This window comes from Pelobates fuscus, chromosome 8 (assembly GCF_036172605.1).
Source record: "Pelobates fuscus isolate aPelFus1 chromosome 8, aPelFus1.pri, whole genome shotgun sequence".
Taxonomy (NCBI): domain Eukaryota; kingdom Metazoa; phylum Chordata; class Amphibia; order Anura; family Pelobatidae; genus Pelobates; species Pelobates fuscus.
The window spans coordinates 45,894,703-45,920,240 of NC_086324.1; the positions used below are offsets into that span (position 1 = coordinate 45,894,703).

At 37.5% G+C, this 25,538-nt stretch overlaps 1 protein-coding gene across 1 annotated transcript in view; it reads right to left on the reverse strand.

Annotated features, from left to right (window-relative positions):
• PDE11A (phosphodiesterase 11A) overlaps positions 1-25,538 on the reverse strand; it is a 443,044-nt gene that overhangs the window by 167,905 nt on the left and 249,601 nt on the right. Inside the window, exons 6-10 of the mRNA XM_063429778.1 lie at positions 22,585-22,717; positions 11,729-11,804; positions 9,717-9,784; positions 6,135-6,227; positions 1,647-1,697 (exon numbers count right to left, since the gene is read on the reverse strand). Coding sequence (XP_063285848.1) covers positions 1,647-1,697; positions 6,135-6,227; positions 9,717-9,784; positions 11,729-11,804; positions 22,585-22,717 — 421 coding nt within the window. The remainder of the gene's footprint in view (positions 1-1,646; positions 1,698-6,134; positions 6,228-9,716; positions 9,785-11,728; positions 11,805-22,584; positions 22,718-25,538) is intronic.

Here is a 25,538-nt window from a genome sequence, read left to right on the forward strand (position 1 = left end):
TTTTCATTATTGGTGTGTCTACAGTAATGATCACTTTAATTTTACACAATAATCATACATATGTCACACGATGAATATAAATTAGGTTTCTTAAGAAGCGTAAATATTTCTAATTTAAAAAAACTAGATTTCTAATAAACCATCCATTTGTCCTTAATAGAATGGAACTGTACCCCTATAACACCTGCATTGCCCCTCCAATCAGTGCTGCTTATTGAGCCTCCAATCCGATGACCTCCTCTCATGAAGAGGTCATTCCTTACATAATCTCAATGAATTCAAAACACTCCAAACGACTGACTGGGATAAACTACTGAAATTCTGCACTGGCTAAGACCACACAAGGTTGTCTGTAAATAGAAAGTTATGTAAAAGTAACACAACTATATATACATATATATGCCACTGGATGCCACTTAAAAAAATAATTTCACTAATATTTTGACTATATGTTGTGAAGTACATTGTGAAGCACATACCAAAAGAGTTGTGGTAGGGGGAAAAAAAGTGCAATTGAAAACCCCTTACACCTGGAGTAAGTGGATAGTTAATACATTGTTAAACACAAATCTGCACATACCAGTCAAGTCATAAGACCTGCTTTTCCCACAGAAATCTCACTTTAACAGTGCTCTCACTACTGCAAGGGATTCTGGGTGGCTGTATGCAAATGAGCTCGACATAGAACCAAATTTTTGCCTCATTTTTTTAACTTTATACATGGATTCCGATGTCCCATTGCGCTGGGTCAGGCGCCCATGCTCCTCCCCCAGCGACGTCAGCCTACGGGGGAGACATGTGCGGCAATGGCCACGCTTGCATTAGGATTTTCCCATAGGAAAGCATTATTTAATGCTCTCCTACGGAGATTCCGGCGACATCTAGCATTGTTCAGACGACCAAAAGTCGTCTGAGGACCCGTCTTGAAGAGGAGGACTTAACCCTGCAAGGTAATTATTGCAGTTTCTCAAAAACTGCAATAATTACCACTGTAGGGTTAATTGACATGGTACATTGCACCCAGACCACATCAACGAGCTGAAGTGGTCTGGGTGTCTACAGTGTCCCTTTAAGGCAGGCTATACAAAGAGCTAGGTATTTCTGACAATGAAAAACACAGAGTAGGGCAAAAGAAAATGTAGATTATATTAAAATAAAAGGCTTTAAAAAGGCTAAGAAGCACATTGACACATTTTATGAAATAGACAGGTTTTGTTATCCATTTCAGAGCCAATATGGTCCTACACGAAATGGATACAGACACGTATGTGCATTATTAGCTTTATTATAAACATGTTTAGGAAATTAAACTAAACAATAAACCAACATGTGTTGATAATGTAATTATAAATTATTGCCGATAATGCAAGAACTGGGAAAAAAAAAAAGTAGTTTAATGTAATTATGACTTTAAGATGCAGGAAATGTGAATCTTGGGAATAAAGTTCTAATAAATGTCCCTACAGTACAAGTATGATAGAGCTATTAAATGCCAGGGTGCCAAGAAACTCTATATTTGCTGTACAACGCTGAAATAGCAGGGGTTCAGATGCCCCACAACAACTAACTAAATAATTACACAAAATACAGTTCTCTTTAATAGTTCCACAAAAATAAATCATTGTAGATGTTTCATGATACCTTACCTTAAATTTATCGACTTCCGCCTTCGTACACGTTGCATGGTAAGAAAGAACCTGTACGTAGAAATGGAAATTGAATATAACATTTAACAGTTACAGTTTATTTCTGAAAGCTCAGGGTCAATGTAGATTCTAACATTAAATTACATTAAGGTTTCAATATTTTTTGTGTCAAAGGATATCAAAGCAAACATGCAGATAGTGTAAATGACAAGGCTATTAAATAGTAGATATACGGAGTATGATAAACACGTTGTATAAAGATACCACTGTAGTAAAAATCATATGTATAGAAAGTTAATACAACGCCCTGGAAAGTGGGACTGGAAAAATGATATGGCTCTATGTTTTCCCAAGGTCAAACGCAGATGATGTTTTCAATTTAAGTGGGCTAAAAACTAAAAAACTAAATGTAATGAAGAGAAAAAAAAATAATGAAGAGAAAAAAAAATCAAAGAAAAGACAATTAAAAAGTCAGGAAATTAAATAAGAAAAATGAAAGGGAATAAAATTGGTTTCTAAACTTAAAAAAACAAACAAACAAACACAAAAACAGAAAGAAAGAAAAGAGCACACACAAAAAAGAGCACACCATAATCTATATATTATGGTGGGAAATGGGGGAAAAAGACATTTGTATGAATGTTAGAGTTACATAGAACATACAGCTCACTAAAAACAAAATGTGATACAAATACGTTTACTAAAAATCAAAATGTGATACAAACCGTTTTACTAAAACCAAAATGTGATACAGAGAAAAATCCATGCAGACAAAAAAAAAAAAAATCAATAACAATATTAATTGAATGAACTGAACTGCCGCAAGTTGGCCCAATTTGTGACAGCATTATAGGATGATGCAAATCCAAATTCCAGTTCACCATCAATAATATTAGAGTTGAGTAATTCATAATGATTGATATTTTCTGTTTCTACTTGGTTATTTAACAATTTTGTAACTAACCAAAGCAAGCGCTTGCTTTGTCAGTCCTTGTATATAAAGCTAACAGGATTATTTAATAAATTTCTGCAGTTCGGCTTGTTTGGACCATAAATTTGAAATCTACTTTAGTGAATAACGTTGTGTATCTCACAGCTTAACTTTTATATTTATTTTTAAAAAATCAGTGAATATGAATAAGTTCAAGAGGGTAAGGGGAGTTTCACACCAGAATGTATTTTTTATTGCAATATTGCTGATTACACTGATCAGTGGCATGACACTCAACTGCCTAAATATTTTTTATTTAATCACTGCTTAGTTTATATACCCCCATGAAAACATGCATGCATTTAATTATGCATTTTTTAAATTGGAGTTATATCTAAAAATAGCATGCAAAACTATCAGATTTCTTGTCCGCAGTCTTTGCAAGCCCTCCCCTTCTAGCCCCGCCTCACTTTTTGTGGCTGTCCAATCACAGACTTCCCAATGCAGCTCAATAAGAAGTCTATGAAAGGCAGGTGCTCTGGTCAATTGCTGCCTCTTGAGTTTAGCCCCACTCAGCTTACAAAATCAGGTAACAGGAGCGGTTGTCTGATTGACAGCCAAGGGGGTGTAACATGGTTAATTTATAAAATAAAATAAAGAGATAACACACTCTTCACTTATATAAAAAAAAATCTGTCTCATCCCTGCTTTTTAAAGGGACACTCTAGCACCAAGACAACTTTAGCTTAATGAATTGTGTTGGTGTACACATAATGCAATTGCAGTCTCACTGCTTAATTCTCTGCCATTTAGGAGTTAAATCCCATATTTATGCAGTCTTAGCCACACATCTCCTGGCTATGACTCCCACAGCCTCCCTGCATATTTCTGAAAAATAGTCTACATTGTTTAACTTCCTTTATTGTACAGGGTGTTTAATTTAGAATTTCATACCTCCTATCCTGCTTTGTTACTTGCTGCTACAGGTACAGCAGCCTCATTTCAAGTAACATAGTAGGAGATAAGAACGTTTAAAATAAATAACGTGTACTGTAACTGTACATTTTTCAACGGAGGCTCTGTGAGTCACAAATGCACTGTGATATTTCATTCCTATAACGAACTTCATTAATGACCATTTAGACAGGTTACATTCAGGAGAACATTTCATTTTCTTAATCAGACCATAATGATTAGGAGTCAAAAATCAGATCACATTTCAAGCAAAGCATTTTTATAATGATCACATGTCATGATTTTGAACATCTGATGAGAATTTAAAAGTCACTCTGTAAAATCCAGATAATTGCCATTTTGTTCTGCGTCTGCTACATTTTCTTAGTTTAAGAACAGATGTGTAGATTAAGCTTTAACCGGGGGGCAACTATAAGCATGCTGAACAAATGTGATATCAGATACTAGGGTGTTAAGACTAATCACCCTTTTAAAAATAATAATAATAACAACAACAGCAATAAAACAGAAATGAAAGTTGTAATTATTACCACTATCCTATTGTTGTGTTGAGAATTTAAAGGAACACTATAGTCACCAAACCAACTTTACGTAATGAAGCAGTTTTGGTGTATAGAACATGCCCCTGCAGCCTCACTGCTCAATCCTCTGCCATTTAGGAGTTAAATCCCTTTGTTAATTAATAATTTCTGTACTGTCTTGGGTTATGCATTAAACTCAAATCTATGATTCACAGGTTAGGGGCCTGCATTAGTGAATAGGTGGTAGAGCTTAGTTCTTTAGGAAAATTTTTCATAAAAATGCAATTAAGTACTCTAAAAGGAATATTTTGATTTATTGGGGTAGATTTGTTAGTGTCCTGAGAAATTAAATGTTAAGAGGGTTCAAAAATATGTGGCAACTTATTTAAGGGCACAAACAACTTTAGCTTAATGAAGCAGGTTTTGGAGTATAGATCATGACACTGCAATCTCACTGCTCAATTCTCTGCCATTTAGGAGTTAAATCACTTTGTTTATGAACCCTAGTCACACCTCCCTGCATGTGACTTGCACCACCTTCCTAAACACTTCCTGTAAAGAGTCATCTAAAGTTTATCCTTTCTTTATTGCAAATTCTGTTAAATTTAGATTTTCTTATCCCCTGCTATATAATGGATTGCTAGACCCTGCAAGAGCCTCCTGTATGTGATTAAAGTTCAATTTACAGAGAAAGATACAATTGTTTAAGGTAAATTACATCTGATTAAAAGTGAAACCGTTTTTTGAAATTTATTTTTTTATGCAGGCTGTGTCAATCAGAGCCAGGGGAGGTGTGACAAGGGCAACATAAGCAAAGTGATTTAACTCCTAAATGGCAGAGAAATGAGCAGTAAAACCTGAGAGGCATGGTCTATACACTAAAATGGCTTCATTCAGTTAAAGGTGTTTAGGTGACTATAGTGCTCCTTTAAAGAGGAAGTGACAGATTCTTATTGATTAGTATTACCTCCCCTCCACAAGGTATGTGCTATGGTTGAAGGAGTCTCTAGCTCCTGGTTATGAGGTGGTTAATGGTACACTCACATGTATTAAATAAACCATTCAGACCATTGAATGTAGGGAATGTAGGGAGGTCTGGATTACTGAATGTTTACTAGAAATGCTCTATGGAATTATTTTAGAAACTGTAAATCAGCTTGTGAGCTATTTGGCACCACCTAAGTGATAATTTTGGTAAGTTCTGAGATAGTTCACTTAGATTTGGTGACATTTGACTTTAATCATCTTCAATTCAGCGGATACAAAATATACTGATTGAGTTGTATAATGGTATATAGAGAAATTAACAATGAGAAGGAAATGTATTGTCCTAAATTGACCTAATTTTCTTGCGTTTCTCCATCTGTTTGTCCATTTATATGTCTGTCCTTTCATCCATCCATACATACATCTATCTATCCATCCACCATCTATCTGTGTTAATATAAATATGTACATATGTATAAATTATTGTGCCATATCATTTCATGTCATTTTTCCATGGCCCATACAACCCTATGAAAATCCTTTTATAAATGAAAACATCCAAAAATACAAAGTGAGATTCTATTTGTAAACTGTCTTTGAATTTAGCTGTACATGTGTCTATGTTTTTGAACAATACTTTACGAAGAGCTTCTATCTCTACTAAGGGCATTGTGTTATAAAAGAATGTGGAATGACTTCCATTTGGTCATTCAACGAGAACCACAGCAATTTCAGGAATGTTTCTTCATAGAAGCTCTTAGTTTAAAATAAATTATCCTAAGGTCATCTAAACAAAAACAAAAAAAGAAAAGAAAGAAAGAAAACACTTTATCTTTCTTTATTTCTTTAAGTTCTTAATAAAATGGTTATCTTGAATAAAAGATCATGTATACAGCTGCCCCAAAGGACCTTACTAAATCACACAGGTAGAGGAGATAAGACTAGCAATCTTCAGAGCCGCGTAAGAGAGAATCTTCAGAATAAATGGATGATGAAGGACTGAGAAAACAAATATGCACATATTATCACATGTCCTTGGGGAAAAAATATTGAAAGTTGTTTTCATTTACTCACATCAAGAGCCACTGATTGCTTTGCCCATGACTTCTTCACTTGATCGTACATTATTGTGTTATTAATGCCAAGGCCACAAAAAATTACAAACGCCTACAAAAGAAAAGAGAATGGGTCACACACGGTATACTTGACATCCCGGATACTTGAAGAAGATATACGCAATCCAGAGAAGGCAATTAGTATGATCTTGACATGGCATAGCGGTTATTAATAAGCAAGTACCATAAACGTAAATAATAATTATAATTCTAGCAAAATGTCATATTATTTGTTTAAATTTTCAGTGATTTACATTTATAGTTAAAATTTGACTAATCAAATTAATTTGATGGATACAAAAGACTTATATAATGCATTACAGCGTGCTGGCTAATTTACCATAAATCAGAGTCTCATTTTTGTCTGCAAATAATTTAATGTTTTTATTCCTCTAGCTGTATGGCTAGCAGATGTATAGATGTGAAGAAATACGATTGTATTCTATTTATGGTGCTGGCAATGGCCACTTTGAACTTCAAAGTACACATGGTCTTGTCCTGGTATCATTCACAACCCAAGCAGAAACTTTCAGAACTTAATGTAATTTTCAAGTGATGCCTATCCTTGATACTTCTCTACAAATTAGTCTGACTCACTTTAGTCACTGTACATACAAGTTTATTGAGTAAACCTGTCCTCGGGACCTCACAATAATGATGAGTTTTACAGGGGCTCAGTCATTTTAAAGAGATAAACTAAGCACCAAAACAAATCTAGCTTAATGAAGAGGTTTTGGCCCTTGCGGTATCACCACCCAATTCTCTGCCATTTAGGAGTTAAATGACTTTGTTAATGCAACAACACCTCCTCTGGCTTTGACTCACACAACCTCCCTACATACTTCCTGAATAAGAGAATAAATTTTTTAGATTTGCTGACAGCACACTGTGTTTAATTTAGAAATTCTTATCTCCTGCTCTGTTGACAGCCTGCTAGAGTATACAACATGGGTCGTCAACCTGGTCCCTACCGCCCACTAGTGGGCGTTTTAGGATTTCAGGTGGGCGGTAGGGATTTCCAGGTTTTGACGACCTGACGACCTGACGACCGGGCGGACGACCGGGCGGACGGGCGGGCGGGCGGGTGCGAGCCGGCGGTACCCCTGCGACTGGGTACCGCCGTGACAAATTGCGGCTCCGGCCCGCGCGGCAAACCGCCGGGGCTGTATATGGAGGGGTCCATCGGGTGGCCCATGCTGTCAGGGCCACCCGATGGATGTGGATTGTGAGGGGGCCCGGTCAGCGCTGGGCGCTTTAACAGCGCGACCGGGCCCCCTGTGATGACATCGCAGAGCTGGGAGGAAGTGACTGCACATCACTCCTCCCAGCTAACCCTGAGAGCCGCGCGGGAGGAAGACCAGGGAGTCAGAGTGGGAACTCTGACTCCCATCCACCTGAGCCACCACTGGACCCCAGGGAAAGTCACCCTCCTGAATCTAAAAGGTAGGAAACAGGAGGGTGACTTAAATATAATGTGTGTGTGTGTGTGTGTCTTTGTATGTATGTCTTGTGTGTGTGTGTGTGTGTGTCTGTATATATGTGTGTCTTGTGTGTGTGTATGTATGTGTGACTGTCTGTTGGTATGTGTGTCTTGTGTGTGTCTGTATGTATGTGTCTTGTGTGTATGTGTGTCTGTCTGTGTTCCTGTATGTGTCGGGTGTGTCTTGTGTATGTGTATGTATGTGTGTCTGTGTGTGTGTGTATGTGTCGTGTGTGTGTGTGTGTGTATCTGTGTCTGTATTTGTGTCTGTATGTGTGTTGTGTGTGTGTGTGTGTGTGTGTATGTATGTGTCGTGTGTGTGTATGTATGTGTGTGTATGTATGTGTGTCGTGTGTGTGTGTCGTGTGTGTCTGTATGTGTCGTGTGTGTCTGTATGTGTTGTGTGTGTCTGTATGTGTCATGTGTGTCTGTATGTGTCGTGTATGTATGTGTCGTGTGTGTATCTATGTGTCTGTATTTGTGTATCTATGTGTCTGTATTTGTGTATCTATGTGTCTGTATTTGTGTATCTATGTGTCTGTATTTGTGTATGTGTGTCTGTGTGTGTGTATGTATGTCGTGTGTGTGTATGTATGTGTCGTGTGTGTGTGTATGTATGTGTCGTGTGTGTGTATGTATGTGTCGTGTGTGTGTATGTGTCGTGTGTGTGTGTATGTGTCGTGTGTGTGTGTATGTGTGTGTGTATTTGTCGTGTGTGTGTGTATTTGTCATGTGTGTGTGTATGTGTCGTGTGTGTGTCTGTGTGTGTGTCTGTATGTGTGTCTGTATGTGTGTCTGTCTGTTATAGTGGACTATATAGTAAGTGGGCTACCTAGCTCAGCCTTCCTACTGGGCATTGCTACAAGGAAGGTTAAAAAAATAGAAAAAAGGGGAAAAAAAGGTGGGGAGGGGAATTGAGGAGGGAGAGGAGATGAGCTGACGCACAAGAAAAATCATAGAGAGATAATATGAGAAATCATATTATGCGCAAACAGAGAAGTCGTCTGAATATCACTGAAAGAGACCTTCGTTTGTTCCTTACGAAAATCGAACCAGATATCAAATATTTAGTCTCGCAGCATCAACCTCAAGGATCTCATTAATCACTAGTAAAGGTAATTTCAATTTACTTTATTGTTTTCTCATTACACTTTATAAAGTTAAAAACCTTATAAACCTGCATTAAGTAGAAATAAAAAGATAAATGTACGTACATTTATTTTTTGTAAAACACCCTCCTTTCTAAAAAATATTCCGCATTTGCGCGAAAACTGGTGGGCGGTAAGGAAATTTTTTCAACCAAAAAGTTGCATTAGTGGGCGGTAGGTAAAAAAAGGTTGACTACCACTGGTATACAACAACATTCTGTAAGTGATTAAAGCACAATTAACAAAGCAGGATACAAGAACTGCTAAAGTAAACACACTGTGCTATAGCATCTGTCTGAAAATTTCAAAAACTTTATTTTCCATGGAGGCTGTGTGAGACGCAGACAGGGGAGATGAAGCCAGGGCTGTATAAACAGAAACAGTTATGTCAGACAAAAGTGATTTAACTACTGAATGCAGAACTGGAGCAGTGAGACTGAAGTGGCATGATCGACACCAGGGGTAGGTAACATTTGGCACTCTACATGTTGTGGATTACATCTCTTTTGATGCTTTGCCAGTATTATGGCTGTAAGAGCATTATGGTAGATGTAGTCCACAATATCTGGAGTGCTGAAGGTTATATACCAAAATAGCTTCTTTGAACTAAAGTTGTTTTGGTGCTTAGATTGTCCCTTTAATTGAGATGCCTGAATATTGATACAAAGTACGTTAAAATCTGGCATATTGGTCAATATCAATGATCGGAACATTAAATAGTGAGTAGGGAGATTACATGAGACAAAATAATAATTTTCATTTCATACTACATGGTAAAAACAATACTTTAATTACATGTTTAATTTTAATCAAACTGGTATTTGACTGGAAATGAAAAAGAAAAAATAAATATTTAAAAATGTCACCACTGCTCAAACAACATGATATACAATGATCATAAGTGCATACTTACCTCAAACAGTCTTTGATCTGCGTCATCAAACGGCTTTCCATCTAATCTGTTCAACACCTGCGCTACACCTTAAAAAGAGAGAGAGAGAGATGAAAAATGTTTTATTTTATTCCAAACCGTGCAAATGTAATTTGTTTGAAACATTCTTTTGGATTATAAAACATGGACAGTTTCTGATGCCATGTAGTTCAACAATAATAAAGCAGCCTTTGGATCATCGTCAAATATTTTAAACCTTCGCAATGACCCCAATGCTATGATGTAATTAAAGACCATTGATGTTCTACTTCTGCCCCTGAGATTCCTATTGGCCACTCTTTCACTGACATAAGCATGATTTCTTGTTTGCATGCCATATTATGTCTTGGACCATCCTTTACCTCCATCAGGTTCCGATAATCAAAGACTAAATGACATAGGGGGTCAAACTATAAGATATTGTTTCTTCATTTCCTTATGTTGTTTACTTGTAATCCCCTAATTTTGCCATGCACTAACTCCATACACAGGTGTATTATCTGACTTCACACCTGGAAAATAACAAACACTTTCCAATTCCTCTCACATTGCCATTGATGATTGGGTTGCTTTAGAGAGATACTGAAGGTATGAAGGATTCTCACGATTTGTCACAGGTTGCTGATTCCATACAGTAGATACTTGCCATGACTCAATTTCATTCATTTTTGCTTCTTGGTATCATGCCTTGGTCCATCCTCTTTTGTTTTATATCGTGGCCACACAACCTTGGTGGATTCAAACTTTGGAGGTGAATGGTCGATTTCCACAAGAACATGTCCATGGAGGTCTTTGTCAGAGGAATTGCTACCTGAGGATGACACCTACTTCAGCACAAGAATCTCAATGAAAATGTATGATACACTGATTGACAAACCTGTGCTCAAGCAGGGATATCCTTCAAATCTGTCCGGTTACATCAACTTCTACCACTGGAGTCAAGCAACCCTAACCTAACACCAGCATAAACCACTGAAATCCAGATACAAGAATAAAATACAGTGACTCTCTAGTCCCATCAAAATGTTACATCAGAAAGACATGAAAACCCACCCACGGCAATTGTAAAAATATTGCTGATGAATTAATTTTCAACACAAGTGCAAATATAGATAAATCTGTAACATAGCATACAGTTTATACTTCTTTGTGTGTATATTCTCTATATTATTATTAAAGGATTTTGCAATCTCGTCCCTATTTTCTATTATTTACATAGTAACTGAAGACATGTGCAAAGAAGGTGAAGCTTTGTACTATATCTATTACATGATATACACCTTTAAACTGTGTATCATGGGAAACTGATATCATCTTGCAGTTCTGGAGACGTCATAATAATAATATTAAAGGAACACACCAAGTCCCACAACCACTAGAGTTGTGACTCAGGAGACCAGGAAAGTTCCAAAATGTTCTAAAACATTTCGACATATTACATTGGGATGGTGCTAGGGCACTCCTGGCACCGTAAGCAGTACAGTGGACTGTAGTTGTTATGGAGCTCGTAATGTTCCTGTAATGTCTCCAACATTCTGAGACTGTATTGTTTTTCCTTAATACATGTTTTACTATTTTTAAGGGTTAAGGTTAAGGCATCTATAAACACTGGGCTAGAGTCAGTTACCTTCAGTACAGTATCAGATTTTTAATCATAATCTATCCATTGAAATAATGGCAGATCATGTAATATACAGTATATATATATATATATGAAAACTGAGAATTCGAAAAAATCTAAGGCAGTATCGTTAGAGCTAATACTCCATATCTAATAAATACTTTTATTACATTCTTACATATCTTATGTTAAACTGTTAGTACAGTATAATAACTTAACAATGTTCAAAACTGTAAAAGTTAAAACATTATTTTACACGATTGGCTTAAAAATACACAATATTATATATATATATAAAAATAATAAACGGTGGAAACCAGAGGAGACTTTAAAACTTTGATTAGATAACAGAAAATAAATGAAAAGCACATACCTATTATTTGATGGCTACTATTCCATATAGGAACACACAATACCGATCGGATGTGAAACCCCGAAAATTGGTCAGCCTATGACATGGAGTTAAAATGAAGATTATATAAGTATCGATACAGATAAGAGTTTATTCACAAAACAGTAAATTGTAAATAATTGAAAACTAAATTGCAAAAGTTTGCCAAAAATAGTTGACAAAAAAAACACTTCAACTGGCTATGTCACAGATTAATTATTTTGCTTGAATTTTACAATTTTGTTTTCAACTCACTGCAACAGACTTTTTGTCAATAAACAAAGCTGTACATCAGATACACTTAAATACATAGTACATATTTTTAAATTACGCATTAAACTAACAGTTACAACAAAACAATTTCTAATGGATATGTGAATCAAAAATCAATTTAGATGTCCAGTGTCCAGTGTACGCACAGGTCCTTCATGGTTTTAATCCTCAGTCTTACTAAGATAAGGGGTTATATATTATGGAGAATCAGATATGTAGCACTTTCGTAGATATATATTATATCATATTAAGCATTCAGTACTTTCATGAATTGCAAATGCTTAGGCAATGAACCAAATTAAAATGTACTTTATTGGTGTACTATTATTTCAAACCAACTAATATTGCTTGAGAATCAAAAAATATCCCCTCTGCTTTGTTTATGCTTTATTTATGTTTATGTTTAACTCTTACTGTACACTGTAGTTCGCAGATAAGTTTACAATTCCTAGATACCCATGTACAGCAACACCTTCCATTATCCTAGGCATATATTTGTCTTGGCCATGCTTGCAAAGCATTGTGGGAACTGGCCACATATTATTTGCCCCCAGTTTATCATAAATCCATGAACTCCAATAATAAACCTCAGGTGCACATAATTCTTACCGTATTGACCATTTCAGCCATAGTTTCATGTCTGCATTTTGAAGGTTAAAATGTTAAAATGTTAACTGTAAGACTGGGCAGCTGGGTGTCACTGTCAATATACACAGTTATAGATCAGAGGTTGTTAACCATGGAAGGTTAGGCAACTTTTGCCTTAACATTTTTTTGACAGCCACAAACATTATGTACCTAATGATAGCTTGGCTGTCCATTCCTTAATGCCACAACTGGTTCACTGACAACTGATAATATAATATAGAACCCAAGAAATCCAACAAAATGCCTTCATTAGACTCTTCACAGTGTCAAAGTGGGGAGGGCAGTATTGCTACAGTGGCTAGTTTATTGAGGGTAGTTGTCTGTGGTCTGAGGAATATGATGAGCATGTTCCAACCAATATGGACACATTGAAATAGCATGGGGATTCAATTCTGGGTCCTTCTTTTTATTCACCACAATTGCATCATTATTTAAAATTTTGACATGTTAAGTTATTTTTTAACTGCTGCAACAGCCAAAGCATTGTATATTTTATCTTATATTTCTCAACGTCTTTTTACTAACTTTGTTAATGCCCACTGTACCCATAATTGTTTCATGAAAAAGCTGCACACTAGAGGCATGCATGAACCGTTTTCACATTCACTGATACATTTTCCCGTAACAGTTATTATTCAAGCATCATGATCCCGGCCCTTCTGCAAACCTACCACATCCGTTCCTTGCCCCTGAAGATCCAGGAGTTTGAATATTGCCCCAAGCTATCTGAATATGCCTTGACACTGCTCTTGGCGTATTTCTGCCAAATAATAATTCTATGTTTGTAAATGAGGCATGACATATACACAAGTGTGTTAAGAGTCAATGCATCTAACCTAATTCATGTATTAGGGGCAATGATACAAGGGCATATCCACATTCAGACGTTTAAATGGTCAACTGCTCTTTTATAGCCAAATACAAAGGGTAAAAGTTTACTTGCTCCAGAATCATCAATGGAAATATTTAGAAACTCCAGTCTCAGTCTGTTCCATCTGCTCAAAATCTCGATGTTTCTGCCTTGCAAGCTACAAAACCCACTTTGTGAATGCATCTAGTGACATAACTCTCTATGACATCTCTATCACAAGCAAAACAAAGTTCTGGGGGCATGTTTGAAGTACAATGCTTTGCCTTGACTATTCATTTGTGACACAATGAATATTTTACAAACTAGCTAAAAATAACAGTATCTCCGAACTATTTGTTTCTGTGTATTTGAAGTTTTAACTCTCTTAAAGGGACACTCGACCTTTAAGGCACACTATTTTGTACATGACAATAACTATTATTCATATCAACCTATTGGCTCAGATAGAATACATCTAGACTTTTCCCGTTTCTGGTAACCAATTACAATATGTTTTTACCCAACTCAATGATACTCATGTGATCAACCTAAGCAGCACGAAAAGCTGACTGTTTGGAGAGTCAAACCTGCAGTTTTAACAGCTACTAGTGATAGTGGAGCACTAACTTCTGAGCTATCTCACTATCACAGTTCCTGCATGTTGCATGTTTATAGATCAAGGAGGCTTGAGTTAAACATCCACACTCTCTTCTAAGTATTTTGGTAGTCAAGTACTCTAGAGCTGCAAATGAGGAGTCCAGTTCAGGTAACCCAAATTATGGTCATGGACCATGACTGGAATGCACTCCTATCCAAGGACAGTTATACAAGACCGTGGATGGATTGGATAGTTAAAGTTGAAAAGAAGTATAAAATGTTGCAACTTTCCACCCCATCTCCTTTTCGTGGGCACCCACCCTCCCTTCTAGGGAGGATTCTCGGTTATGTTCATCGTCTTTTTTTCTTGTTACTAGCCTGTTTCCTTTCTGCCATTACTTTCCCTCCTACCCCTTTTTGCGTTTGTAATGGTGTTTGTGTTTTTGTGTTACAGTTATTGTTACAGCAGCAGAAAGTACCTTGCCCTGCACATGGATTAAATGGCCAACCTTGGGAGAGAGGGTTCCTGCCACACAACGAGCAGGAACCAAACTCTTGTGGATCATGTCTTTCGGGGGGCTGGTGTCCTTTCAGCTGGCAGCGGAAGGTAATGTTGGCTTTAAATGTTTAACAAAGCTGTGGCCAAAGCCTTTCTCCTTATATCACTGGTCATGTTTTTATTTCAAACGGGGAGGGGGGAGGGATTGAGTGGTTTGTTTTTATGGTGTGTTAGGCATGCTTTAGCAATCAAGAAAAATGCTCTGCAGCAGTGAACAGTGCCTAGACCAGGAAGTAAGCAGCCAATCAGGATGCTCCAATATATTTATATGGAAAATGCTAAAACCTTGCTATGTGTTCTAGCACAATAGGGTTTTATAGGAACAGAAGATTTGGGGGGTATTCTAGTTCAGATATCAGTTTTCTATATATAAAAGGTGGACTACAGCTCCTGTTAATAGTTCCTGTGTCTACAGATGACATCACAACTGTGTTATTGGAACAAAATTAAACACTGCAACCTGAAGGGGTGGAACAGAATGGAAGGATATATAAAGCAATATATAATGATAGCCTAACATTACATAATGTGCCAGAATTGCTCATTAAACGCTACGTGCAGATAATGGGAGAGACTATAACAGACAGAGATGCAGTGATATATTTTTTATTTGTCTGGCTCTTCCTCTTAATTCTGCAATGTGCTTTATATATCATCTTGGGAATGTATTAGACTTACCAGTAATAATTAATTGCTTTTTTTATATTCATATGTATTAAATAGTCAATATTTTTACTGCCCCTTGCTTTACTATATAAAAATATGCTTTGCAGACTTGTGCACAGCAAGAAAATTCATTTTGTCCGAATGATGATATTTTTTTTTCCGAAAATGAAACGTTTTCCAGGATGGTACAATTTTTTTGCCATATGTTGGTTTGGCCCAGCAGAATTTCAGTAATAAAAAAGGATTCAGAAAATTAATCAGATGAACCAAAAGGGCACAAAAATGGGCCAGTCAGTGTACTGATACGTGATATAAATAATATATATATATATATATATAAATTATATATATAATGTATTATTTATATATACTGATAGGAACATTTTCCAGCCATTTGATTCTTAGATCAAATGAGACAAAGTAACCAATAGAGGGAAACATAATTAAAAAAATATATATGTTATATATTTACAAATATATATTCTCCAAATATAGTTTGTTTTTACCGCTCCTCTTTTTTCCTTCTGTTGCTCACTTCTTAATTGATCGGTGAATAAAATCATCATTTAGTGACTGTCCCTTAGCGACTAATCATCTTTTTTTTTTAATTCTTTATTTTTGCGTGCAGTGTTAGGTTACAAGCTTTCTCATTGACTTTATGACTTATGACAAAAGTTATACAGTTAGTGGTAGACAAATAAGGTCAAGATGTGCTGCACATTTTTTTTTTGTGTAAGATAACAAGCGTAGTCATAGTAAGGCATTACATTAGCATAAAGTACAGAAAAACATGTTAGATTAATATAAACTTAAGTATAGAAAATATGCATTATATTTTGTCAGGCTTAAGTACTCGAGTCAGATTGTAGATTGTAAATTGGATTAGGCTAAATCAGTGCATAGACTGTGCTACAAACTTTCCAATCAATGCATTTACTCAACTTACATTATTCAGGGTCTGTTCCCCAAGAATATATAAGCAAAAGTATGCCAGGGCTGATTAGCTAAACAGTGATATGCCTTATGTGTCTGCCCAAGCGGTGAGTGTACAACAGAAGGGTAGGCATTGGTAAGCTCGCGATCTAGTAGTTAAGGCATAAGAATACAAATACTTGCAAAACAGGCTAATGCATTCAGACTGTAGTATAACATTCTTTAGAGAAACATTCAAACTGGGGCAAGTTATACCGCTTCAAGAGAGTTGGCACCCTGTTTGATGCCTGCGCTGCTCTGGTGGAAATGAGCCGCCGAGATCTCACTAACAGGGGGGAGTCCCATGTCTATCCGACACCTGTTCTGTTATTCCTGGGTAGCAGAGGGCGAGTGTCCATCAGAGCAGGTGTCAAGTCCTTCCATGGTGTACGCTGGAGTCCTTTAGGCTGCTGCTGTGGGTCGCTGAGCTTGCTGCTGTTGTGCCTCTGGAGGTCGGTATTCGCCTTATAAGGGAGCTTGATGTCGTCCGCCTGGTTTCGCAGCCTCTTGGGTCGGCTTGGTGTAGGCTGGATAGGGGGTGAGTGTGAGGTCTGTCGTCCCGCAGGAATACCTTGCGTGATGGCTGGCTTGGATGTAGCTGGCGGTAGCGGTTTTTGCACAGTTTTCCGTCCCCCCAGTGCCGCTTGCTTAGGCAGCCTGCATAGCTCGCCGTTGGCTTGGTTTGCCGCGGGTGCAGGTGAGGGTTGTTCCGCCTCTCTGTGTGGTCTGGTCGGAGGACTGGAGCCGCATTGTGGTCTGGAAGCGCGGGGAGGGAGCAGGCCACATCCTGGCCCCCCATGCACATGGCGTCCGCCATCTTGGTTGCAGTGCTCGGGCCCCCCGGCCTCGCTTGCGATGTCTCGGTCCAGGCCACAGGGTGAGGACCGGGATCACCCCCCGGTCCATAGGGGGGGGGGACGGAGCCGGGACCGTCCGGGTTTGCGTTTCTGGACGAGGTCTGTGAAGCAGGATAGTGGGGCAGCGGCCGTCCGCCCCACTCACCGCCGGAGAAGGCCTCAGTCAGGGCCGCGAGAGTCTCTCCGCCAGGGGACTGAAGCTCGATGAGCCAGCCTCTCCCTGGATCCAACAGTCCCCTTGCTATAATCATCCTCGCTGTCGGTCTGCTTTTGGGCAAGAAAAGGCTTCGTTTTAGCAGTTTATTCCTTGAGTTGGAGCAGGAGCTGCTCTTGCCTGCGACCGTCCAGCTCGGCGGCCCGGCCCCGCCCCCGCGACTAATCATCTTTATCCCATCAATCAACTCATTTTTTGGGGTGAATTCAGAATTTTTAATCAAAACAAACATGTTTTTTTTTTTTTTTTTTTTTTTTGCGATTTTGCCATATTTCGGCTCAGAGTTTGAAAATTCGAACAATCAGCCACAAATTGATTTTTGGAATGAAATGAATCTCCGCGTCTAATGCATTGCATTTCACAATATATTTACCGGAAGCCTGACATAACATAAATCCGTACTCCTATCACATTTGCAAACATGACATATAACATGGAAATTTAAGCCGAGGGAATGAAATAGACGGGATTTCGTGTGTTTGTGACAGTGGGTGTAGATATCCTTTTGAATCACTGTCGATGGTTATAATTTGATTTCATGCTGCAGACAGTCCCACACAAGTCAACAATAAGCTGTACATTTTTCTGACACAGATCCTGAAAATAATTATTGCCCTTTAAAATGTATGAATCACACATTCTTCTTTTTTCATGTGCGAGTTATGCAGAACGACTTATTGGCACAGACAAGAGCTGTATGGGATGTAGAGATGTGACAGCAGTATTAACTCCTTCACAGTTAAAGAGGGCAATAGGACATAGCACGTCTATCAGAATAAAACATGGCACTAGCTAATGTGACATGCTCTCTGCCCATTTGACATTACCACTGGGAAAACTGCAATTTCTATTGACATTCATTTTCTCAGTTTCTCCAGAATTACTTCTCGTTACTTTCTCAAGAACTTTTCTCTATTTAATTGAAGGGTTCTGTAATCGTCCAAGGGTTTTTCCTCTCTCTCTTCCTTAGGAACTAAAAATAAAGTTCCCTGCGATTATATCTTGCTTTGTCTATGCAGTTAGCACATTTGTTAACTATATTATATCATAGTTTTCTTTATATATCTCTGTCACTAAAAAAAAAATGTTTAAATTATTTTTACAGATATTTCCTTGTAGGATCTAAAAATGTATTCTGTACAGATGAATAAACACAAATCCCTATCTACCAGGATAATTAAGTGCAAATTGAAACCACAACCTGACAGATCCATGAAGCATCTTTGGTAGCCGTGTCAAGTACAAAATATTGCTGCTTCACTGCTTGCTCTAACAACTGCAGTTCATTATAAAAAGGATACAGTATCTTTTTGTATAAGATGTGCAGACTTTGGAGGTACCAATGATGTGCAAAATCCTGTGGTCATCTGTGAGGCCCAACTAATGTCAGAGAACTCTTCTAACTTACTGTTTCTAAATTATAGCCAAGAGAAGCTAAGAATGTAGCATCGCAGACAAGAAAAATGGTTGATTTCAACATTCACTCTACTGTCTTCATCTGCTCATTGAATTGTAGAGAATAAGGACCAAACAGAAAATGATGCCTGGATACAGCTGTGCTTTTCAAACTAATAATCGAGGACCTTTATGAAACTGTTTGCTTCTAGTACTAACAATCAAATCAATAAAATGGAGGGGATAAGGGGAATGGAAGCTGATGGCAGGCCTGAATCTGAACAACATGTATTAAAGTAGAAATGGAAAAAGTGTGCAATATACAGATTTCTCCACCATATCCTCAGGCAGGGATTATTCTGTCTAAACATCTAAGTTGGAGCTGCACCTAAGCTCCTATAAAGTGTGAGTGCATATACTTTTATTAACCATCCCCTTACTGTATTTTTTACGTACTTCATTATCAGTTCCCTATGTCTCCTCCTTTTTATGGTTATATATACACACTCCAATGACATTCAAGGCACTGTACCTCCCTCTTTGTTTTTACCTGCTTCTCTACAGGACAAGAGAGACCCCATTTGGTGACCTAGCTTCCCTTTGGACTGTACAAGTACTGGACAAGCGCTGAATATCCTCTTGCTTTTATAAAGATTTCTTTGCCTACTGACCCAGACCAGGATAAATTTAAGGAAAATATTAAGGAATATAAAATTAGAATGAAAAAAGAAACTGTAAAGTTCTCAAGTCCCCTCAGGTTGGTGGTTTACTGGAAGGAACACGTCTTGGCACAAATGGTATGATCTGATCCACAGACCATGTGTGGTGAGACACTGCTGGCATCGACCCCTCGAGTAATCCCAATGACTGGAGTAGGGTAGGCACTTCTGAGAGGTGTGTGATAGAATAGATTTTGACACTGTTTTTAAGCCAGGAGCCTTTGGGGACCCTACATATAGGATTTTTTTGTTCTCAAGGTTGTTGAGTAACCCACTAGAAAGACTGTTAAGATGATCTGTCTGGATAAATCTCACTAGAGGTGAGTTGACATCTTTATAAGGACACAAAGAGATATCCCCTTCAGGTCTCCATGAGCTATCCTCTTCAGAATCCCACACACATTCAATGAGGATGTCTCTGTGTGCCTCTTATGAAGCTTTAATGGCATTGGGAAGGTGTAAGCAGTGATTTATCAGTGTCACTTTAGCCAGTTTAGGTGACAGTATGGTGGAAATGGGCCTGTGAACATAATGAGGAAGTTCCTCATGGACCTCCGAAAGTTGTACATTCCTGGCTTTGACTCTGTCCTCCATGGTTGACAAGCGGGCAGTCATATCTGCATACCATTTCTGTGAGCCCAGGGTGGCATCTGTAAGGGTCTAGGCCAACCTGGCACTTCTAAGGTCCTCCTTAACTGCAACAATATGGTTAGTGAGTGCAGCCACCTCCTCCCGAACTACCATCATGTCCTCATGGAACATGGCTCTGATGTCAGTTAGTAAGGCCTTAATACGTGGATGGAGCATTAAATGCTCTAGTGGTACCTGGGAGTATGCTGGTGTTGGACCAGTCATGCTATCCTCATCCTCAATCTAAAACTTCCTTTTTACCATCCTATCAACACTATCTCTCTGAGAGTGAATAGTTGTTTCTGAGTGTCCTTGTCCATGGTGCTGATACAAGAAATGGGACATTTAAATCCGGCACTTCCACACAGTAATATCACTGAACCATAGAGCATCCAATAAAAGGGATTATATATGTATACTGTAAGTTGGTAGCTGCTAAATTGCTAACAGCTCAAAAGTGTAACTAATCTAAGGCAATGTTCGTCCCTGACAAATCAGTGATATCTGGAGCTTAGGGACCGTATTTTGCAAAGTTTCAGTCACCCTGTGTAATGTACTTTTTATTGCAAAGTACAACATCACCAAGGATAATATATATCACAGAAGGTGCCAGAGGGGAATGGCTGTGATAGACTGTGTTTTAGATAGATTTGAAACCATTATGTTCCAATAAACCCAGAATGCAGAATGCAGGGAAGTATTATGATAAAGCTCCTTATCCAACAGGTCTCTCTGTTTAACAGAAAGCAGTATTCAAGTGGACAGCAGCCCCGGGCCTTACTGATCATTTAGCAAGTTGTCATAAGCAACCATAACCACAACCCTCTTGGCATAAATACGATGGTGACATTTTATTCCCCCTTAGCTCACTAACTTGCCTGAAGCAACTGATTTATAATCTATTGTCTAATGCAATGTGCTATAATTTAATGCAATGTGTTAGTTCTTAAGACACAAAGTATTAAATTTATAGGCATTACATAACATCGCCTTGTGTAAAATCAGGAAAGTTTGTTCATTCACTAAACAGTGAACCGTAATGAATTAAAAACGAAATAGCAAAATATAGAACAGGTTATGTAAGCTGGAGAGATACAATGGGTCAACATTCTATAGTTCCCTTGTCAAATTCTCTGTACCTCTATTTGTTTATTTATACAGATAGACAAATAATAATATGTGCCTTATCTGGATATTTTTTATAGCATGAGTGATCAATTCTGTTGATCTTTCCCCCAATTTTTTATATTTGTGTTTTTTTGGGGCAATTTGTATTTTGCTTCTGTTTGATGCATTTAATTTATTAATATTTCTGTAAGCTTTGCACCAGTATAATCATTGGCGTTCTCTTACCACACTTTTCTCATGGACAAAAGAAGAAGGTAAAACACTCAAAGAATATCAACAGAGTATTCCTTCTCGTCGGACATAGTTGTGGAGGCGCAAAAAATAGTTGGAATATACCAAGGTGAAATGTGAAACTTTTCAGGCTACTTTTAACACATTTTAAAGATATACAATAGGCAATGAAACAGCTTTAGCTTACTGAAACAGTTTTAGTGTATAAATCATGCCCCTGCTCAATTCTCTGCCATTTATGAGTTAAATACATTTTATTTCTGTCTATGAGGCCCTAGCCACACCTCCCCCAGAGGTTTCATTTTCAATCAGTTGTTCAATTGCTTTAGTTTTTATCGACCGGCTCTATAAATTGAACTTTAACATTACACACAGGAGGCTCCTGCAAGTTCTAGAAGGATATTAACAGAGCAGAAGATAAGAAATGATAAATTAAACAGACTGTGTAATAAAGGAAGTGTAAACAGTAGATGACGCTTTACAGGAAGTGTTTAGGAAGGCTGTACAAGTCACATGCAGGGAGGTGTGACTAGGGCTGCATAAACAAAGTGATTTAACTCCTAAATGGCAGAGAATTGAGCAGTGAGATTGCAGTGTCATGATCTATACTCCAAAACCTGCTTCATTAAGCTAAAGTTGTTTGTGCCCTTAAATAACTTGCCACATATTTTTGAACCATCTTCACATTTAATTTCTCAGGACACTGACAAATCTACCCCAATAAATCAAAATATTCCTTTTAGAGTACTTAATTGCATTTTTTTTTTAAATGTCCTAAAGAACTAAGCTCTACCACCTATTCACTAATGCAGGCCCCTAACCTGTGAATCATAGTTTTGAGTTTAATGCATAACCCAAGACAGTACAGAAATTATTTGGAGTGCACTTGTGCACATTCCCAATGTGTGTGCACATGTGCGTGCAATATCAGTGCAAGGAGAGGTTTAATGAACTGAAAAATCTTAGGCAGTGAAGCAAATAATATTCTAGTTTGCTAAAATCATGGATGTTTTTTTCATTTTCTATATTCCTTATAGTATATGAATATTTTCCACAATGAGAAATAAGTAGCTATTTTTGTACAAATAAGTTGACTTACTTCAGCATCAAAGCGAGGGTCTTGATATGCGTCGCTGATGTTCACCGGAAGTCCTGTTGATGCAACCAGTTCTGCTATGCTGTTGTTTATTAACCAATCAGAATAAGAGGATTTTTCCAAACTGTCCTTGAGACTAAAATAAATATCAACAGCAGAAAAAGTAGCTCTGTTATGACAAAAAATTACTTCTTTTTTTTGTGAGAACATCAAACTTAACATTTTTAAACCTGTTTTTAAATTGTATTAACAAATATGGTGAAGATCACTACTAAGGTTTGCATGGCAAACATTAAAAGAAAAGTGCAAATTTGAGGCAAAAATTTTTTAGATTTTTTACAGTTTCGCTGATTTGCACAAAAATTGCAATTTCTGTGTCAATTTTTCAATCTGAAGAAGATGTTTTACTATCAACAAATATATATGTATACATTTCCATACCTCGGAAGCATCTAAGATATGTGAAATTGTAGTTTTTCAGGAGACGGGAAAGGAATTTTTCTTTGCACACATCACTTCCTGAGCAGGAGGCTGTTGGAGGATACAGAAGGAAGTGATAAATGCAAGGAAAAATTGCTCACCAGCCTGTTTAAACTTTTAATTTAAGGAGCCACCTTAATATCATCTCAACTAAGTAATTTGATTTGAGATCATATAGAAACATGTATAAATCCTTACATATTCATGGTGAAAAAGAAAACATTTTAAACAAGAGAAAAAAATGAATTAGTAACCAATAGTTTTAATATTGAACTTTTATTGAAATTTGGGCAGTTTTATATGTTTTCTATTCATTTTTTGATGCTTTTTCTGATATTTTGTTTTGCCTTCTTACAATTTTAGAGTGAGACATTCTAAGGAATTCTAAATTAGCTGTTATAACCTTTATGTAAACTAAAGAAAACAGCCAGTTCATTCTTTTTTCAAATGGAAAAAACTATAAAAATTATTCGAATTCAACTTAGAATTTTATTATTGCCACAGTTTCATATGAGAGACTCTAGCTCGGCCCTTTTAGATGATGTCACCACTCAAGCATGTCCGAAAGACTACAATACTAGAGGCATAGATAGGTTACCATGGAGCTCATCTCTCAGATGGTATATAGATGTGAATTGCATGCAAGTTCAGCCAATCCTTTTTTCTATTTGGGTTCACATAAAGAACCCACGATTTCAGCAGAGGGAAGCAATGCAAGTAATATGTTTGCACAGCTGCGTGGTGTTTGAACTCAATACTTTTCTTTACCTTAAAAGAGGGGCAATTACTGAATACGATTTGTACTGTAGCAGTGATTGACAGTAATCCAGTTTTCAATATACATCCCAACTGAGTTACGACATCAGTGCAGGAGTGGGGTTTTGCTACCAAGTCAGGCAATTGCCAAAAAATAAATTATGTTTGACCCGAGAGTGCTTTTTTTTTCATAACCAGACATTTTTAATACTTATACTTCCTGCAATTGTATTCGCATGAGCTCGTTCTGCCAGTAAAAGGTTAAACATTATATTTACTTTTATATATATATATATATGTATATATATATATATATATATATATATATATATATATATATATATATATATATATAGAAACAGGGGTCTCTTAGACAACCTTTTAGCAAGGAGGGTCTAGTGGGTTACTTCCCCATTCATCACTGGAAGGTTGGACAGAATGGAATTTTAAAATATAGAAGGCTGTTTCCTAATTAGAAGTGAGGCTGAAGAGGATGATGGGTCGATTCCCACATAGACATACATGACTATCTTCTCTACAAGGATCTGTAGTGGTGATGCTGCTTAGAAGACCTCTAAATGTAACTGGGTCCCTGACTGCTGTGCATTGTATAGCAGAAGACCAATTTTGAAGACCCTAAAGATTTCAGAACATCAGCCTTAGGCAGATTTTAGAGGAGAAACATTTCAAGTGGAACTTTCAACATAATATTATGTTTACTTATTCCTAGTTTTATCCACTATATATTTGTGAAAAATAAAATTAAATATAGAATTCCACACCTCCTTATTTTGCAACTGGGTTCCTCCATGTTGTCTACCTGCCAGTCATTGTTATAAACTCTGTTCTTTGCGTCTAGCATTCAGCATAGAGAAAGCATGCAAAGAAGAGTAAAAATGTAACAATGTTTATATTTCTCTTCTTTGAATGCAACGTTTGCCTTGACTTTTCCTTGTCTGAACTGGTTTATCATGTAATTGGCTAAATTTGTAAAATTGTAAAAAAAAAAAAAAAAAAAGATAAGCTCATGAAATAAAGGTTAAAAGGTTACTCCAACCAACATGACCATTTCAGTGATTTGAAGTGGTCATGGTAGGAACCTGTTTGTGCAGCATTTCTGCAGGAAACACTGTACATAATGAGTAACTTGTGTGAAAGGGGCTAGTTGTACCCGTCCCCCAGCACACACGTGATAAGGCAGCTCAGGCTACCTAATGTCAATTCTGTGCATAAAATATGTCCATCATTAGGAAGAACTGCTTTTTTTTCTCCCCTCCCTCCCACCCAATAAAATTGATTGTTTCTTAATAAAATCCCACCCCCTCCCTCCCAGTATACATCCCCACTCCCTCTCCCCTTCCCTCACCGGCTCAGATTGTGCGCATGCGATGTGAGGTGGCGAAGCAGACTAATTATAGGCTTCTCATAGACAAGCCTGTGATAAGACTTTGTGAGACCCTGGCTGACATCAGGAAGGGGCATAAAAGCCAGCGCTGTGAGCTTCGCCAGGAATGGATTCCAGGTAAGTAAAACATTTTTTACAGGTTTTAGGGCAAATGGAGGGGTGTGGGTCCTAATTAATAGTGCCCAATAGGGCATTCTGCACAGCAAAATGTTCCTCCTTCAGAAGGGTTGCAGTAACCCTTTCACACAAGTATGTGATGGTGTAAATACGAGAGAAGTGGGAATTCTTCTTTAAGACTTTGCAACATAACCACAAC